The sequence below is a fragment of the Clupea harengus genome, chromosome 25, assembly GCF_900700415.2.
Source record: "Clupea harengus chromosome 25, Ch_v2.0.2, whole genome shotgun sequence".
In the NCBI taxonomy this organism is placed as follows: domain Eukaryota; kingdom Metazoa; phylum Chordata; class Actinopteri; order Clupeiformes; family Clupeidae; genus Clupea; species Clupea harengus.
Window position 1 is genome coordinate 8,327,986 of NC_045176.1, and position 19,558 is coordinate 8,347,543.

Genomic DNA, 19,558 nt, shown 5'->3' on the forward strand with positions numbered 1-19,558 from the left:
ACCTCATATTTGTACGCCAGTGGAACAGGAAGTCATGATTGACCTCTTAAGAGTTCCTTATCAAACAGGTGAACTTAAAAATGTAAAACATGACTGGAAATATACTTCAGATAGATTTTAATTATAAGATTTTTTAGGGGTGCCAATAATTGTGGCACACATGTTTTGGGGAAAAATATTTATTTAATGTCAACAGTTTTTTTTTCTTTCAATAATTTTACTTCATTGAAAAGGTAAGATTTTTGTGAATATTTTGAGTGAAAGACCAAGAAGATAAACAGCAAAGACATATTTTGTTATAGCCTGTTTTGCTCATATTCACTAGGGGTGCCAATAATTGTGGAGGGCACTGTACATTATACTGAGTAATAACCTTGAGACATTACCAATACAAACAATGCATCTGTATGCATTCTGTGCGATATGCAAGCATGTAAAAGTGCTGACCCAGATGTTCATTGAGACAGAATGAGACAGTGAGAGAATTAAAGAGAACTGATTTTTTTTTTTTTAAGTTTGTCATAAAAAGGTGCTTTAATATAACACGTCATAGTTTGGAAGAAAACTTTGCCGCAAACCATGAATCATTTCACCATAAAAACATACTTCAAACACTGCACAGATCATCCCTTTCCACACAGTCACAAACAGCACTCCGACGTTCCCTCTGTTGACTGCTCCACAGGCACATGCCATGAAGGGAATACCCAGAATGCATGTGAACACCCCTTAAGTACATAAAGAAAGCTTTAAAAAAAAAAAGAAAAAGAAAAAACATCACCATTTTGAGGACACAGGAAATAAATACTGTGGCTTAAAAGTCCCTGCACAGAGAGAAAACCTGCGTGTGAAGAACAGCTGAACTTCCAAACAAATATAAATAAGTGACATGGAACTAGACACCAAACAAAGTGCTTGCAATAATCTGGCGGAAGAGAGCCACTTAGAGAGAGAGAGAGAGAGAGAGAGAGGGGCCTGGCTGACACTGGGGTCGTAGTCCTACTGCCTCTACTGATTGCTCATGGGCATCAGAGAGAACAGGAGAGCAGCTCTACATCAGGCTCCTGGCCACAGGAGAGAAGTCTGTACCAAAGGAAAACAGAGGCATCAACAACAGCAGCAGGAAAGGATTGGGTACGCAACATTCCAATCTAGCACAACAGTGGGGAACTCCATCCTCTCTTGCATGTCGGAACAGATAAAAAGAAGAGGAGGTAGACAAAGAGGGAAAGGAAAAAAAACACAGCAAGACGTCCAGTGAAGTGAGACAGCCAGCAGCAACATGGAAAACTCAGGGGACTAAGTGATAGCGAGAACGAGAGCAAGAGAGAACCAGAACGAGGGGAAGGGGAGACAAGAGAACTTGCTGCCTGTGACTTCCAGCAGACCCAGCACACAGGCCCTTGCTCCTCTCCTTTGAGGCACTATGGTAGGGGGAGAGCCTGCCCAGCGCTCAGGCCAGACCACATGGGGCCGCAGTGAAGCTGCTGAGGAAAGCCAAGCTGAACTACACTCAGCCAGGCCCTCCCTACTAACCCAGCCTTTATCGTCCGCCACGGGCCTGGAGATCCCACGTGGTCTGGACTGATACTGATCAACATGGCCGCCGAGGGGGCCCGCGCTATACTGCGCTGGAGCCCACCACGGGGCCGCATGTAGAGTACTGTACAATAGCAGCACTGGGAGGGGATTAAAAACAGGAAATAAATCTGATTGGCTCAATACACTGTAGGCTCAAAGAAGATGCTTAAAAAAAAAATAAAAAAATAAAAAAAAAAATAATAATTTAAAGAAAGAAAGCAAAACTAAACAGTAAAAACATTGAATACAGGATGATATGAGAAATGAAAGGGACACATTTGTAGTTGTGCACTGAGTTGTGATAGTCACCTCTTAGTGTTCAAACTCTACATTGGGCTCTCAAACGGTGCACTGTAAAGCATAAAAGCATGTAGGCCATTTTTCCCCAAAAGGCTTTGAAACCGTCTACAAAACGTCAAAAATACTTAAATTCAATTCTACAAAAATATACATAACATGAGATCTTGATTAAGAAACAATTTGGATATTGCGTTCCCCGGAAACTTGGCCAGTGAACGCCAGCTGAAGCTTTCCACCTACAGATGTGGGATTACACATCTGACCTACAGGTGATCCATTCCCAAATCGAGCCTTTGTTAAATGTGGAGGTATCCGCCTGAGAAAGCATCAGCTGGAATACCAGCCATTGGCACAGCGCATCTCACCTTCGGCCCCTCAAACTCCACTTGGCTGTTTTTCCCTTTTAAAAGATGTTGAAAACAGCCACAATAAAACATCACAAATGCAAATGAATTCCCTCGCACCTGCTAATAAGAACAGACACAATCCTATGATAATCAACAGTAAATCCACCTCTATATAAATGGCTAGAGCTAGCGCAAACAAAAAGAGAAACCTAGAATAGGATGGAGAACATACAGCTTTGTTTTCCAATGTTTCAGACGGTAAAAATCTTGGGCTTCAATTAACAGTGTTGTGTGAATAGAAAGATCCTGACCTATCGCCATTTTAAAGCATATCGTTTCATTTAAAAGATTAGAGTTCTCTGTAAATATGCCATGTACAAAAATGTATTTTTTACTACCGTAAAAAGGACAATCAAAAAAGGCACTTGCTTTGATAATAAAAGAAATTCTGCCCCACAGTCCTTTAAAAACCACTGGAGACTGCATAGCAACAATACAAGGTCCCGCTCAGACTCAGGACTTCCTCTTTTCCCAGAGAAGGAACAGGTTGTTGTCGTCGTATTTTTTTTTTTTTTTTGTGTGTGTTTCTTTGTTGGTTTTTTGGTTATTAATGAGCACTTAAGAAAATAAGAAAATCTCATTTTCATAAAAAAAAACAAGTCTGTTTGTGTGTCGGTGTGTGTGTTGCCCAGTTTTCAAAATAAGAGCTGCAGACAGGTGTTACTGCAGACGTACCGCTGCCATAAGGACCACAGTGACCGTGTCCATCTGTAAGGGGGGGTTGGGGGGAGTACACACACACACACACCAGACGGTAGTCAGACAGCAGATGGCGGTAGCGGTGCTGTTCAGCGGGAGACCCTCTGGGCCGGCCCGTGGAGGGGCACGGTGGTCTCTGCTGGAACCGGCTTGAAGCCTGGCTACCTGCCCCTCAAGTTCTCCAGGACGCCGTACACGTCCTCCTCCTTACTGAGTCCCTCAAAGAAAGGCAGCAGGTCCAGCAGCTCCGTGTCGGTCATGTCGTCAAACCACGACTGCACTGGCACCTGCACCACAAACAAACCAATAGAGAAATAGAAATGGGTCATGCTCATTAGGACTTGTTTCTCTTTTTATATATTTTTTACATAATTTATTTTTTAAATAATTTAAAAATAATTGCAGAGCCACAAAACGCTTCTACAGCTGCTTCACTGAAACCCTGCATTGGTAAATGGGTCAGATCCCAAGGAGCACAGGTATTACAGCAAAGCATGGTTTACTGTGCCAATTCTTTCAACTCTGCTTTTATAAAACCGCTCATTCAGTGGAAATATCATACAATAGCATCGAGGCCAAGAGAACCCACCGCATTTTCGGGATGGAAAATGTAGGATGCTGGCGAGTTATCCAGAATGATGACGTTTCTGAGCTCTCTACCCAGGCGGCTGAGGTCTTTGACGTAGTTGCCCCGGTGGAACACACAGGACTCCCGGAAGAGCCGTGCGTCGAACACACCCCACTGGTCCAGCAGGTCTGCCACAGGGTCAGCGTACTGCACAGAGGTGAGAGGTTAGAGGTCAGGGGGGCAAGTTATATTCAGGTCTCTACAGAGTGCCTCATGTTAGACTAAGATCTTCTGCAAAACAACCCTCCCCAAAGACACTGGACTGACACAACAAATAGGTTACGGAGGGGAGCAAGATGAGAGAGTAATGCTGTCCTTACAATTGAACTACAAAGCAAAATAAGTATCTCCTGAAAGTAAAGAGACTAAGTGTGAAGCAGTCCTTTATGAGAAAGACAGCTTTGCAGAAGACAGAAATCTACTCCTAAGCACAAGTCACTACAGCAAACTACAAAAAGGACAACAAAAAATGTGCAGTCTACTGACGGGATTACTCTGCCTTATACAAGGAGATGACAAAAAAAAAAAGAAACTGTCAAATCTCAGCACCAAAAGTAACACTGCAGGGCTATGTGACAACACGACTACAGCAACTACCACGGCCATATAGCTAAAGCTCGGCTAGAGTCTGGCTACATTACCAAAGCAAGGGGCACAATGACTTTGAATGTCACCGTTACCATAGAAACACTTACCCCATGCCAACTAAAAACACTGGCACGCAGAGAAACAGGGGGGGAAGGAGAGATTAGGCTAGCAAACACACTTCCAGAGAAAGACCCTGCCATGCAAACAGCTGCTAGGGCTCAGACAGGCATTAGCGCCTGAGCCAGTGACACGGCAATGCGTTTGATTCTCGTCATGTTACGGTTTCGGCCTTCTCAGAAGAGACAGACACTTCCAGTCTCACGGGGTTCAATATGCATGTAGTGCTGGTGGGCAAACCTTGGCTAGACTGGCTGTAAAGAGGACACACTCAAACAGCTCCCCCATCTTCTGCAGGAACTCGTCAACGTAAGGTCTCTTCAGCACGTACACCTGGGTGGAAAAGACAACAGGGCATAACCCAGAGTGAGCCTCGGGTACCACATCTCCAGTATCACATATCTCATTTCAGCAACAACATGAGGAAGAAACCACGAGGGGGGAAAACTGCCTCTGTCTATGCCCGACTCAGTCCTAGCGCGACATGTCCGTACTTTCCCACGAAGACGAGAAGCCAACACCCGGTGCAAGTAATCAGGAATAGGCCACCCAGGATATGCACAGCCTATCCTGGATTACTTGAACCAGGTCAGGGCCTGTGCAAGTAGCCACTGTAGCTGCAAAACATAAAACATAAAGCCACCTGCGCCACGGTTACCTGATGAACAGTGCCATCGATCTCCACCGGAACGATGAAGTCAGCATTGCTGATGGGCTGCAAGACAAGAGCAGGAGAGGCATGAGAATGGGATTAGAAACGCTCACTATAAGCAACACAGAGTTTAGCACAAGAGTCCACAATGATCGACTTGTCATGTCAAAATAAATTGGTTCAACAGCTGACAGATAAATTATGTTAATATGAATGAGAAGTCACTGAGAGGGGCCGGAGAAGAGACCATCAGAGGTGCTTGTTTTTGAAGAGCTCTTCATTTAGTCGAGTCTATTTCACGCGAGTGCACTTGCACTGCAGTACCGCAAACCGACAGCAGGAGGCATCCTTGCCCTTCGTCATATAATGGCAGGTTTACAAGCATATTGGTCACCTAATCTGAAACTCCTTCCCTCATGCATTCCTTTAAATGTCACAGCTCTAGTTATACTATACAGTTAAGCGGGGTTGCCTCCTCCACAGCCAGACGCCTGTCCACTCCCCTCCTTCCTCCGATTACTCCAGAAGTGGGTAAACAAGGATTATGACACATTCAGGCAAGTTTAATATGCAGCTGAGGAGCAACTGCGGTCAGCTGTTTCTTAGTCTTTCGGCAAAACTCTCTGTCTGTCTGTCTGTCTGTCTGTTTCTGTCTGTTTCTATCTCTCTCTCTCTCTCTCTCTCTCTCTCTCACTGAAAGAGGGCAAGTAAGTTCAGCCATCCAAAACTGTGCTCCGTCCTAGCTGGCCCTGTCCATCTTTCCTTCCATCTCCTGCGCTGTCCATCCCGCCCGCTTCTGGAGCATTAGATGTGCCCTGACTGCCCAGTCATCCTGGATGGAGCCGGGCACACTGAGCAGTGGAATATGATAGAAATAGGTCATGGTGCGTGGGTCCCGTCATCCGTGAACCACTGCTGCTGCTGCTGCTGCTGCTGCTGCTGATGCAGCTGCGTGAGAGGCCTGTGCAGGGCAGGCTGTGCTGAGGCGGAGGTATACAATGAGGTCTGATGGGCCAAAGCGTCACACACGTAGTGAGCGGTTACCTTAAATGAGCTGTGCACCAGAGTCTCGTCCAGGTCGATCACTACACACTTCTTGCCATAGTCGTTTATGTTGAGCTCAGAGAGGAGGTATTTCGCTGAAGGCTGGAGAGAGAGAGCGACAAAAGAGAAAGAGAGGTGAGCTAAATGTGAGTGGGTAGATGAAGACAGAGTGTGAGACATGAGTAATTTAGATTTAGGCTTGCGTTAAAGCAGGACTAATACGCTAAAGAAGTTAAACAAATTACCCTTACAGACAAGATTGTACATGCAGTGACAAAGGTTTGGATGTAGGTTCAATGCTATGGAGGAGGGCAGGGATTCCCTTCCTCTACATGGAATTCCCATTCTCCCTGCTCTTTAAAACCAGCTGTTGCTTCTATTCACATGTGAAACACACCAAAAGCTTATATTCTGGATCAGTAGTATTAAAAACATAGGCCTATGCCCCTAGACATTTCTTAGGCACTAGTTAGTTCTGCTCAAGGAATCTGTTTGGAAAAGCACCATTCCACTACTGATCATAACATTTTTACATACACTTGGAATTGTATATACTTGAAGTTGTACTGGTTATACTGAATATCAGATGACTAATCATCCTACATCTGACCTTGCGCCTTAACAAATCAGTCATACTAATATATGGTACACCAGCACACACACTTGTGTGTTGTGCGCCATTTCATAATTCTATAATACGCTAGGCAAACACATAACCCTCAGAACCTATAAACTGCATGAACTCCGGCCTACCCCTGTGACTGATCACCCAAGAGCGGAGCTTCCCTCCAGACGTCCCTCCCTCTCAGCAGTTTGTGCTGCCATCTTGAACACTAAAGGTCCTCAAAAGCTTGCTAAAGACCACCAGTGGCTCATCATACCTTAAGACCTTAGACACTGGAACAGCGAGTTTAGTTAAGACTGCACCCTGTGGGCAGTGAACTTCACCGACTTCCTTGTTAGATTAATTTGTCTGCTTCTCCAGTTAATTGCCATCACATAAATCCCTGTGGCTAAGTGGATAAACTGGGCTCAGCTCAGCTCTGTGGAGAGGGTTGATTAGTAAACCGGAAGTCTAATCAAGGGGTTATCAGATTAGATGAAGACCTGCTGTTTTCACCTCCCCCTCCCTCTCCCCCCACCACAGCCCGTTCCCTTGAAGCAGTACTAGCCCAACTTCGGAACGCTGATCATGGCTCAAATCTCTCCAATCCACCTTTCCTTTTTATAGGTTCACAGGGTTCCTGAGTCCTAGAGCGCGGGCCCTGCCTCTAAGGCACTTTATTAGCAGAGAGCACTTTACTGACTGAACTATGTTCAGCACGTACTCCATGCTCCCATTTTGGAAGAAGAAGAAGCAGAGGGACTACAACTGGATGGATTGCGATCTTACAGTTTCATCAGGCTCATCTTACCTTGGCAAAAAGCCTCAGACCAATTTGGCAGTTGGGCCACGGTATTCAGTCCAAAAATGTGTAACAGATACAGATATAGTATTTCTTATATGGCATCTTCTCCTGGGTGTGTAGTGCAAACATCACTTCAGTTATGCAAGAACTCATGAACGTAAAACTAAATATAACAGGAGCCAGTTCAAAATGTGTGAGATTATGTTTCCCCTCAATCCAGTTCAGTCATATATAAAGTATAAGAGTAAGTATAATACAGTAGCTAAACTAAATAGCAGTCTCAAAAAGCCTCTCATGTGCATGCACACACCCCCGCATGCACACGCACACACACACACAGCATCAAAAAAGAAAAGAAAAATAGGCAATACATACACTGGGGATAGAGATGACCTCAACCTGGTCACACTGGGGGCACAGGCAATATGGGGACAGGTGGATGAGAGAAAGAACACACACCAGGACAGAGAGAGAGAGAGAGAGAGAGAGAGAGAGAGAGAGAGAGACATACAGGAAGAGGTGGACGGAGAAAGAGAGAGAGAAAGAGAGGATGAGAACTACATCGAGTGTAGTAACACACAAAAGAGAGCATACAGTAGGCCACACATCAACGACCATCAACAAGAGCCACAAGAGACTGACTGACTGTATATAACTGTGGACAGACAACATGTTGACTTTACTCGATCTGGACACATGTGCAAAAATCATTCAGACACAACACGTCTAAATGTTGTGTGCTCCAGCACAACACTCTGGAGAGGAAAGAGCTGTGGAGTATCAACTTCACTCTCAGGAACGCCACAGGAATCACAACCTAAACTGTTGGAGCTCAAGGTCACCGGTGGAGCAGCAGGAGCAGAGGTGGTGTGTGTGTGTGTGTGTGTGTGTGTGTGTGTGTGTGTGTGTGTGTGTGTGTGTGTAAGAGTGTGTGTGTGTAAGAGTGTGTGTGTGTAAGAGTGTGTGTGTGTGTGTGAGAGAGTGTGTGTGTGAGAGAGTGTGTGTGTGTGTGAGTGTGCGTGTGTGTGAGAGTGTGCGTGTGTGAGAGTGTGCGTGTGTGTGTGTGTGTGTGTGTGTGAGAGTGTGTGTGTGTAAGAGTGTGTGTGAGAGTGTGTGTGTGTAAGAGTGTGTGTGAGAGTGTGTGTGTGTGAGAGTGTGTGTGTGTGTGAGAGAGTGTGTGTGTGTGTGTGTGTGAGTGTGCGTGTGAGAGAGAGTGTGCGTGTGTGTGAGAGTGTGCGTGTGTGTGTGTGTGTGTGAGAGTGTGAGTGTGTGAGAGTGTGTGAGTGTGTGTGAGTGTGTGAGAGTGTGTGTGTGTGTGAGTGTGTGTGTGTGTGTGAGTGTGTGTGTGTGTGTGTGTGAGTGTGTGAGTGTGTGTGGGGTAGGGCAATCTGATCTGCTTACCTTGGGTGGCGCTCCGTTCTCCTCCAGAGGGGGGGGCAGAGCGCTGGTGTTGTTGTTGGTGGCCGGCGGTTCCCCATCGTAGCTCCTGAAGCAGCAGAAGAGCGAGCTGAAGATGCTCCGGCTCCTCTGTTTCTTTAAGCTGCTGCTGGACAGCGAGACTGTGGGAGGAGAGGAGAGCAGCGGGAGGGAGAGAAGAGAAAAGAAAAAAAGAGACGGATTTAGGATGGAAAACAAAAACATGAAAAAACATTTCAAACCACATCAGGACGTTCCAGGGATCCCAGCAGTATTCTGGAGGAGATGTTCTAGTGGGATGACTTAATTCTTGTTGAAGGCTAGTTGTAGGATGTCATGCTTGTATGTAAACTCAACATTATAGACAAAGAAGGCATCTAGTGTTCATTCTAGCGCTGATAAAAGTGGATATTTCAGAGCATGCTAGTTAAAAAAATCACAAATGTTCTTCCTACATTGCCTTAAGGCTGATGTTAGTGGCAAGGCAATTGGCTCTGAAAACAGAAACCTATAACTGAATGGCAAGCATAAAGAAAACAATGTGGGGTGGTCTGGTGGGAGATGATTCTGGCGGTCTCCCTCCCTCTCACACACACACAGACACACACACACAAACACACACACACATACCACTGTCCTCTCATTTCAGGTTGGCAGCCGAGAGAACTAAATGCTGCCACCGATGTCAGCAGCAGGGTGGGGGGGGATTTTAAATTAGGAAAAAAAAAGAGATGAAAAAAAAAGAGAACGAAATGAAATCTCCCACCCCCTTTCCCCACGCAATCCCCATTAAGGCTGCCCAATCCCTCTGCCCTTCAGCCATTGGCTGCCAACTGCACCTCCATTTTAAGCTCCTGCTAATATTTTCCCTCTTTTCCTCTGCTTGGCGTCTGAGTGAGTGTGGAGGCATGCACGGAGCGCCTGGGTGGGAGGGGAGGGGGAGGGGAGGGGGGGCAAGAGAGGAGCAAGGGGAAGGGAGGTGCTTGGCAACACGGCGGCCTATGAGAGGGTGCCATTCCCCTCCCGCCCCCTCCAGACGAAGCAGAGGCGCTCCCCAACAGTCACGTATGTATGTAGGCGCGCACGCACAGGCACACACACAGTCAAAACCAAAGACCACATGCACATACCCCAATTAAACACACACACACACACACACACACACACACACACACACACACACACACACACACACAGAGGGAAACAGAGACATGCCTCCTGTCAAAACACCACCACATGAATGTTTTTATAGGGAAAACAGACACTGTGGCACAAGCTAACGCTGAACAACAGAGTCAACAAGGCTTCACGAAGGAAACTTAATTAAAGAAGTACTTTCCAATATAAACCACTGACACTAGTCAGTCCCTCCAGGATTTTGCAAGTTTTCTTGTGCTTTTTTTGCGATCAAACGACAGATTTTGTGGTGATGTTTTCTAAAAATGTAAACAACAAATATAAAAACAAACATACAAAAACATACTAGACAACTAATTAATGAGGGATTTTTTTTATATATCACAGACATCAAACAGATGAACGTATGAGTATTTATTCGTAATATTATAATATTTTTAGTTTTTTGTTTGTTTTCTTGTGGCATTATGGAGACATAAGAATAGTCATTTAATTTCACACATTTTTATATGGTAATTTTATCCATACTAGAATGTTATTGAAATGAAATGTCATTACTTGGTTTAAACCTTTGAACTCTCTAAACATTAACAAAAACTTGTGAATTTGAAATAATCATGAGTAATCCTGTACTGAAAACGGAACAGAAAACATGATTTCAAAGAGTTTGTTAAACATTCCTGGCCTTACTTCGCAGATATTTTACTCACTCAAATTAGGCTATCCTTCAATATGCCTCTTCAGAAATGGGCTTTTATTCTAAAATGCAATCTCCATGCAGGACTGAATAACCAGTTGGACGTAACAATATACCTGATGTTTAAAATCATGTTTAAACACTATTTACAATTTCACAAGTGTCTGAAGTGACCACTAAATAAATATAACCCATTTTGTGAAAGTACCAAATTAAAAAGAGGAAATGAAGCGAAGAACATACTACTCGTGTGAGTTATTAGCATCCAGCTCTGATGAATGCCCTGGTACTTGAAATCCCTACTGCCTAGAAAAGCATGTTTGTGGGGATAAGGGTTTATGTAATCCAAAGGGAAGATTGGTATTCTTTCTGGGGCAGAAGCCGGAGACATTGATCAGAGGAGAAGGCAATCAGATACAATCAGAACTGCAGCAGGGTCTTATAGGGTAGAACACAGCTGTCTCTAAGACTCCTCTCTGGCGTGTCCCTCCCTTTCCCTCTCATTATGGCTATGTGTTCAGGGCTTGCAGAATTTCTAGCCCGACATCCCGGGCAATCAAGTTTTATCATTGTGCTTCCAAAATGTAATAACACCCTATCCAACGGGCTATCAGAAATGATATTTCCTCCTCTATTCACCTTTTCTGCTCCTTTGACTTGCTATTTGGAAGAAGACCTCTGAATGAAGGAGTTGTTGACCATGATGGTTTATCTGTGATGATGGTTTAAGTGTACGCCATAAGGCCGATTTAAGCTTCTGCGTAGATTCAACGCTGAGCTGCACCCTACGCCACAGCCTACGTCCTATCATGACGATCCACGGGGGGGGATTAAAATCCTTTTTGAGCTTTACCAACAACAATTCAAACACAGGATTCAAACGTTGGGTCTTGGGGACACGCCCCTTCATGCAAACCAGAACCATCCCCCTTTTCCTCCAATAGACATGCATTGCCATGAAGTATCTTGCTCCGCCTATCAAAAATCTTTGGTAGCATGCTAGTAAGCTTAGCCCAGTTAGCTGGATAAATCAAGCTCAACGATTTGTGTCAAACTGAATGCCGATTATTGTAAAACTAAAGTCGGAGATGTCTGTGGCTACACTACAAACATTTCATTTACGACAGAATCACCCAAATTAGTTAGGCAGAATGAGACACAAACAGACTGGAAAAACAGACGGCCTCTCACTGCAGAGTTGTACGGTGTCAAAGTAATAACTACTGCTATAGAGCAGGGTTTCTCAACTGGTTGGTCGCGACTGAAAAGTGGGTCGTGGAATCATTCAGAATGGGTGGCAGAGTGTCTATTTGCCACCAAAACTTCAATGACTTTTACAGAACATATGAGCAGTAGCTTTTATTTTGAAATGCAAGAAGCTGAGTCTTTGCAGTTCTCATGCCCCAATCACATAGGGAAAAGGCAGCTCTAGGGAAGCCTAGTGTATTTGAGTCCGAAGGGTCAGGAGAGCTTCGGCTTTGTAGCGGTCTACAGGGAAGCCCCTGGTGGGCTTGTTTAATCTTTATTTTAGAATTCATGATTCTGCTACAAAGGTCAAATGTTTAGCCAATTACTGTGGTTATATTGCTGAGTTGCATGGGACTGATATTAGCCAAACTCTATTTAAAGAAGCATTATGGAGTTTTGGTCTAAAACTAGTGCGCTGTCTACCTGCCTTAAAATTTTTAAGTTAAAAAGCATGTAAAAACCTTGCGATCAACACAAAAAAAGGCTTGCAAGCACGCAAACTGCCCTCTTTTGGCAATACTGTTGGTGATTGTGCTGTACATTTGTGCGGTGTGTTCAGACCCAAACCACAGAACTAACCTAAAGTGTGCACAGCCTGGGCGGCTAGTGGGAGTGACAGGTGTGTTTATCTGTCCTTCACAAGACCACATTCCATCACAATTTGTTTGAAGATGATACCAAAAGTAGAAAAAAAAACATGCATCAAAAAGTGCCAAATTGCTCTATAGTGTGCTTTAACATCTACCTGATGTCATAATTCAGTTAATGTGCCATGACTGTAGGGACAAAAATAGGCCCTGTGTTTATGGTACGTTCCATTTACCTCAGAAGTCGGAGATGGGAATTTCTCTCTCTCTCTAATACTCCTGTAGTTGTTTCTCTCCTCTCCTTCTCCCCCTTTCCTTAAATATCTCTCTCTCCCTCTCCCTCCCTCTCTCCCTCTCCCTCCCTCCCTCCCTCCCTCCCTCCCTCCCTCCCTCTCTCCCTCTCTCTCTCCCTCTCTCTCTCCCTCTCTCCCTCTCTCCCTCTCTCCCTCCCTCCCTCCCCATGTCAGTTAGATGAGCCCACAACAGCTCTCAGGGGGCTTTCAATCTAATGTGATGCAGGAATTCCAAGAGGATGGGGCACCACCGGAGTTGCAGAGGGTATCCAAGTCTAAGGTTCAATGGCTGATGAAAGCTGGTTGTTGACAATCCAGTTCTTTCCAGGCCTTACTGGCCAAAAGACATGTGCAACTGACACTTAAACGTATTTGGTTCACTCAAAATGTTCACCATTCCTTCATGCCAACTGACCACAGTTGCATCACGGTATTACCACTACCCTTATATCTCAGATTCTGGAGAAAAATAAGTTATATGAAAGCCTCATTGGCCTGTTACTGTGGATAGAGGACAGATGTGAAGTGCAAGTTGTTTCTTTCCCAGTCTTTCAGCTCACCACTGGGGCTCGGGCTTAGTTGAGCTCATGCAGTCCTTGGGATATCATTAGTCAGAGGTCTTCAGAGCCTGAAATAAATAGTAAACAGAGCTCCATGCTGAAACACAACATGTTGAGCAAAACCTTTGAGAGAGACCAGGCCACAATTGTAATGTATATGACGCAAGCTCAGCAAACTGAGAAAGACAATGCATTAACCCAGAGGCCGAGCTCTGGACATGCTGGAATGTATGAAACATTCTATCAAAACCCATTCAACACTTTCCCGTCTTGTCCTCAACACTCACAAATCACTACATACGAAGAAAAGGAAAATATTCCCCCTTGTCATCAGGTTACTTTGAGTTAGGCTTATATTTCCTGAGAGGCCTTGTGTTCATAATTTAAAACAGTTAAGATATTTAATCTCTCAAAAAGGATTCCCTGGTTCCCCTACAAAGACAGCACTGGAGGTCCTCACGCATAAAAAGGGACAAGTCACAGCTCTTGGCTGAACGCAAGCGAGAGGCACAGTGGCAAGAGACAGGTGCACTCACACTTAAAAATGGGAGAAGGGTGGACAAAGATAGGCCAGGACCAATCTAGGTGGCGACATGTAGGTCAAATGTCACAAGTGTGCCATTACAGCATTACCGCCCCAAAGTCAAAAGTTTTGGCTATATATATATATATATATATAAAAAAAATACAAATTAATAAAATATAAAAAAACAGCACTAAAGCATGGATAGCATGCTGTTTCTGTCAGCACCTAAACGCAGTTGCTGATATGACACAAACACACACAAATACACAGCCTAACAGAGCTTAGGAGTTTTTTTTTGCACTGCACCAAATCCAGCATGGGCTGGCTAATTCGGGGATGTGTGTTTTTTCAGCCTCTAAGCACTACCTCTGCCTGCCAAAAAGCCTGGACAGACTGGTGGGTGGGGTGCTGGCCCTTGACACATCGCTCAGAATTGTCTGCTTGTGTAAAACACAAGCACTTCTGAGTGGCCTCTCGTTTGTCACTCTGACCGGAGGGAAATCTCAGTCGAGGCTGGGGCAAGTGTGACCCCAATCGGAAGGATATTAAGAGCCTTTCAAAGCAGCAAAGGCAAAACTACATGTTATTGCACAGCTGATACCAAGTGGGTTATTAATTAAGGCAGCAACACATTCAGAGGGTGCTCTGGGTTTTTTCTGTCTCCATTTCCTGCACTTCATCACAACACAAACATATAAACTACAGTCACAGCGCAACTTCATCACAACACAAACATATAAACTACAGTCACAGCGCAACTTCATCACAACACAAACATATAAACTACAGTCACAGCGCAACCTCATCACAACACAAACATATAAACTACAGTCACAGCGCAACTTCATCACAACACAAACATATAAACTAGTCACAGCGCAACCTCATCACAACACAAACATATAAACTACAGTCACAGCGCAACTTTGGAGTCTGAAGAACGGTGGGGTGGGGTGGGTCTCCTACCCTACCATTCTACAACAGGCTTAAGTCATTTTTGGATGGGTAAGTGAGCCTGTAAGAAGAGCCCATACAGCCTAACCCTGACCTCATGCTCCCTGACACCCAATGGGTTACCCTCTATCCTCCGAGGGTGTGAGACAGCTTTTAATAGCCCTGCCCCATTAACAGCCACCAGCCAACCAATGACGTGCCACATCCACCAGAGCCGGGCCCACGAGCTGAGCTGCGTAAAGTTTTCCTGACATGCAGGACCACTCCTGAAAGAGATCGTAACTGACGCATTAAGGTCATACAGTAAGTGTCTGAGTGTGGCACAGACTGGTACGAGCGACCGATACGAGCACTATGCATCTACTGACCATGTAGTGACACTGAATCTGACCCACCTGCTAAGCTCAAGCAGAAGAAGACTTCTGTAAAACATGAAAATACTGCCTGGAAATACTGTATCTGTTCAGTGGTTTAAGCCACTGTGATCCATGGTAGCAATATGCCAACACATCAGGGTGGTTAGCTGATAATCCTGATCAGACAAATAAAAGATAAATAAGGAGGACTGAAAGCAAGGGGGACTGACAAGTGGTGCAATCCTGCTCCACGCTTTATGCTGTTCTGAACTCCCTGGGTCAGCCATGGCGTCGGACTGAGAAGGAGCAGCCTGCCCTCCCCTAAGTTTCCACAGCATCAGAGACAGGATCTCCATTATGACACGCTGTCCCTGTTCTAATGGTCATGTCTGCAGGGGCCCGGAGGGAGGAAAAGCACTAGAGTGACCCATCCATCACAGACCAACATGGAGGCACACTCTTTATCTCTCTCACACACGTCACCAACAGCACTGCCCTCCTCACACTGAACCCAAACTGACTGACTCTAGAGTGTAAGCACACACACACACACACACACACACACACACACACACACACACACACACACACACACACACACACACACACACACACACACACACACACACACACACACACACACACACACACACACACACACACACACACACACACACACACTATGCAGCTCTATGAAAGTCAGGACATTTTTTTAACCATTTATGTACATCACTCACTTTGTGTAAAACACCGCTGTGCAGTGAAGCAAGCTGCCTAATGAAGTCTACATAAAAAAAAAATCAAAAGACTCTGTTTGCCCTTGCTGATAGGCTTATAGTTTGTCCCAAAAGACTCAGGGGTCAAGGCTTGCCAAATCAACAGGACGGTTCTTAACTGTACTGAGGGCTGAGTGTAAATATGCGCATAGTCATATTTGCACACAACCTTGTACAGGTCAAAACAGCAACACAGTAGCAAGGTACAGGGGCAGGAATCACAAGGAACCTCACCATTCAATTTATCCATTACTATTGGGTCTTCAAGTGGAATATGAAAACCAACCGGTTTTGTTGGCCAAGAAGCACTATGAAAGGTTTGAGGTTCTTATTAAAACATGCTAATAGTTCAAAATAACTAAGACTCTTTCTTGACATCTGATGAGTCATTTAACAAAATAACACAATGCTCAACTTTATTGTTAACCGTTTAAAAACATTGGGGTAAAATGTAAAGTTGTTCCAACCGTGTGGGGAGAATCTAATAAATTGCGGTCAATCTTGTCAAACACCACTGCCTATTCATGGCTAATTCACTTCATTGGATTGACTGGCTTGCATCCGATTCTCTGGAGCACTGGATAAACCACTTACAGTCAGGGGCTGATAACACACAGCCCTGGCGCAGGGTTGCTGTACTGGAGCCAAAGGTCTGAAAGCTGCCCTCACAACAACGCTGTCAGACAGACAGGCTGGGTCAGGCTGAGAGCTGCTGATCAGACAGACAGGCTGGGCCAGGCTGAGAGCTGCTGATCAGACAGACCGATCTTTCCTGTGTCAATCAGATGAGAATCTGCAGCTACAGGAAAGCACACACGTGCGCACACACACACATCCACACACAAGGGCAGATGTGCACAGGTCAGAGGTTATGGTCTAGAAGCAATGTGACGTCAATGTGCCCAACACTGAGGCAGACATCTCCATCAGCGCTAACATTCCCACCACAACTGGTCATAACAGCAACTACATGTGGTCATTACTGGTCACTCTGGCCAGGATTGACTGCAGGGGGCAAAGTGTAACTAAGTAGGCATGTTGCCAAAAATCTGTGAAAAGAACAAGTAGCAGACACAATAGAGATGTTGAAGATTGTGGTTTTTTTATATCCTTACTTTTAAACACAAATATTTGAGGAAAAATTGTACAGGCTAGGCTTGACAACACATGAGAGTTTCGATGTCTTTTTTATTTAAAACAATTAGCAGTTCAGGTTAACTTTTAAAATGGAACACACCATATGGAACGAAACTAAAGTTAGACTAATCCCTACGTTGTGGTGTTTAAAAACGAAGAGACGAAAGGTGCTGATATGGGGGGCAATTCCTGTTCCTATACTAGTTCATTCCTCGGAGTGACATAGCAGGTGCTAAGAGGATGCTGGCCTTTGAGTGCAGCACAACTCTTTTTACAGCTCTAGAAATAGGCCGAGTAGACATCACAAACAATGTGGGTGCATACTGCCTTTCGAGTAGGCATTCAGACCGTGGAGTTATTGGCAAACCACACACCGACGAAGCTATCAATGAGTAACACATGCGATGTGTCAGAACACAAACATTCTACAACCAGAACTTAATCTGGCTGGATGTTGAACAACAGTCTCAATGGCTACTGCAACAGCAATAATGTTGGACACAATTCCTGATCATTTAAAACGTCTGTCGAACAATGGGATTATCCCTAAAGTTAGCCTACTGTTTATGAACAATGACCTATCCGCTTCATGGTTGACATTCGCAAAGTTAAATCACATGTATCTTGCTAACCTAACCTTAGTAAATTAAACACTTAATCAACGGTAATAAAATGATCTAGCTAAGTGACAGCAATATTGTCATTCCACTGACATTTCCGTAATGAAATACGACGCAATTTATCCATCATACATTCTACAGTCAACATTGATGTTGCGGACTGCAAAATTACTGCAGCGACGGATGGCAACTAACGTTCGCAAATAGATTGAAGTCCCGCCAGTACTGGAACAAACACCGTTAAGTAGCCGTCCAGCTACATTTGCATTCAGTTTTGCACATCTTAAGGTGCACACTCAAGACTGTGACTATCGAAAACTTTGGCTTATCTCACACACTGACATTAGCTGTCAGTGTGATTGAACATTCACGCACATGGAATGAGAAAAAATATCACGACTTTCTTACCCTTCTCTTGAGTTGACGATAATATCTCCTCCTCCTTTGGGTTGGTAACCTGCGTAATTATGGACGTGTTGTCCATGGAAACAGGAGGTCAATCCTTCGTGGTTTTCTTATTCTTTTCAGTGTGAGCTGTAAGCGAGATGACGTGCTAGTCCCGCAGAAATAAACAGTTTTGAGTAGCTGTGGTCTCCTAGCTAACGGTAGTGGTTGGTGTTAATGGCAGCTAGCCAGCTAGCTAGCCAGACAGCTATTAGCAGCTAACACTCGCACTGTTAGCTAGCTATTAACGTTAGCTTTCCTGTGTAGCTAGTTCACGAAACACCACTGCAACGGCAGCGTTTGACTCGATTTTAATCCGTCAGTACGCAGCATAAGTGAGGTGTAACGCATACCGTTAAATAAATAAACAAAGTGTAAAATAAATTAAAGTAAGCAAAAGACACCTCTTGGACAAAAACAGATCCTCAAATATCCGATGGCTAGCTCGCTAATCTATGTACGATAAACTATTAGCTACAGCGATCTATCTACCAAGCTAGCAGGTTGGCTAGCTACAAGACTGTTAGTCAGAATGAATAAATAATGTCCGTTTAGGAAGCTTTGTTTGCAGTCCAGTTATATCTGAGATTTAGCATGAAGGGTATCCAGCTTCATTAAATATCCCTTTCAACACAGGATTTTAATCTGTGTTCCCTGTCCAACATGGAGGCTTTAAGTGTTTGGTATTTGCGAGGACAGATTTGAAGCAGTGGGCTGGAGAAGGAGGCGGTTTCTAGGAACCCCCTCCCCTCTTATTAAACACAAAAACATTGCATGTGCTGTCCAACACACAGCCTTTGTGAAGTCACCTTGGCCAGTACAAGTTTTAGGTATGAAAGGCTGATAAAACGTCAATTTAGGAGTACTGTAATGAAACACAAAATGTTAAATACAATATAAAATAAAACAATAAGCTATGGGCTATACATGTACGCATCCACATACATCTATTTAAATAAACAAAGAGGACAGGAAAACAAAGAAGAAGAAACAGAAAAGACTCATTGCAATTTGCATTGGTTCGTGAATCATAAAAGCTTCAGGTAGTAACGCGTGGGGGAAATGGTTGTACCAGAGACGTTGGTTGTACGCAGGTAATCTCCTGCTAGACACTTGCACCCCCTGGTGTTTCATTGTTGTGATGCAGCTGGTCTATACTGCTAGACCTAGGCTACAGGAAATGACAGGCTACACAACCTCACATCTACTCGGGTTAATATGGTTTTGAGATAGGTGTACCTCACTGACCAGATATAGCCTATTATCTTCCACATTATCTTACAATGCAATTTTGCTTATGGGGTTTGCTCCTGATCCTAATTAGGCCAAGATAGTTACTTTTTATCCACTATTGATCTGTTCTCATAGATAGCTAGATACAT

At 44.4% G+C, this 19,558-nt stretch overlaps 1 protein-coding gene across 2 annotated transcripts; it reads right to left on the bottom strand.

Annotated features, from left to right (window-relative positions):
* Positions 1-358: 358 nt before the first annotated feature.
* ctdsplb (CTD (carboxy-terminal domain, RNA polymerase II, polypeptide A) small phosphatase-like b) lies at positions 359-18,887 on the bottom strand. Of its 2 annotated transcripts, XM_012827924.3 has the most exons (8): positions 18,141-18,887; positions 8,827-8,984; positions 7,801-7,833; positions 6,017-6,118; positions 4,979-5,035; positions 4,561-4,653; positions 3,577-3,762; positions 359-3,274 (listed from the first exon to the last, which is right to left on the bottom strand). In XM_012827924.3, exons 1-8 carry the CDS (start codon positions 18,214-18,216, stop codon positions 3,149-3,151), a joined length of 831 nt encoding a protein of 276 aa, XP_012683378.1. In that variant the 5' UTR covers positions 18,217-18,887; the 3' UTR covers positions 359-3,148. The 2 variants fall into 2 exon arrangements, with proteins under 2 accessions (XP_012683378.1, XP_012683379.1); XM_012827925.3 differs by lacking the exon at positions 7,801-7,833 and having other exon boundaries at positions 18,141-18,886.
* Positions 18,888-19,558: the final 671 nt, after the last annotated feature.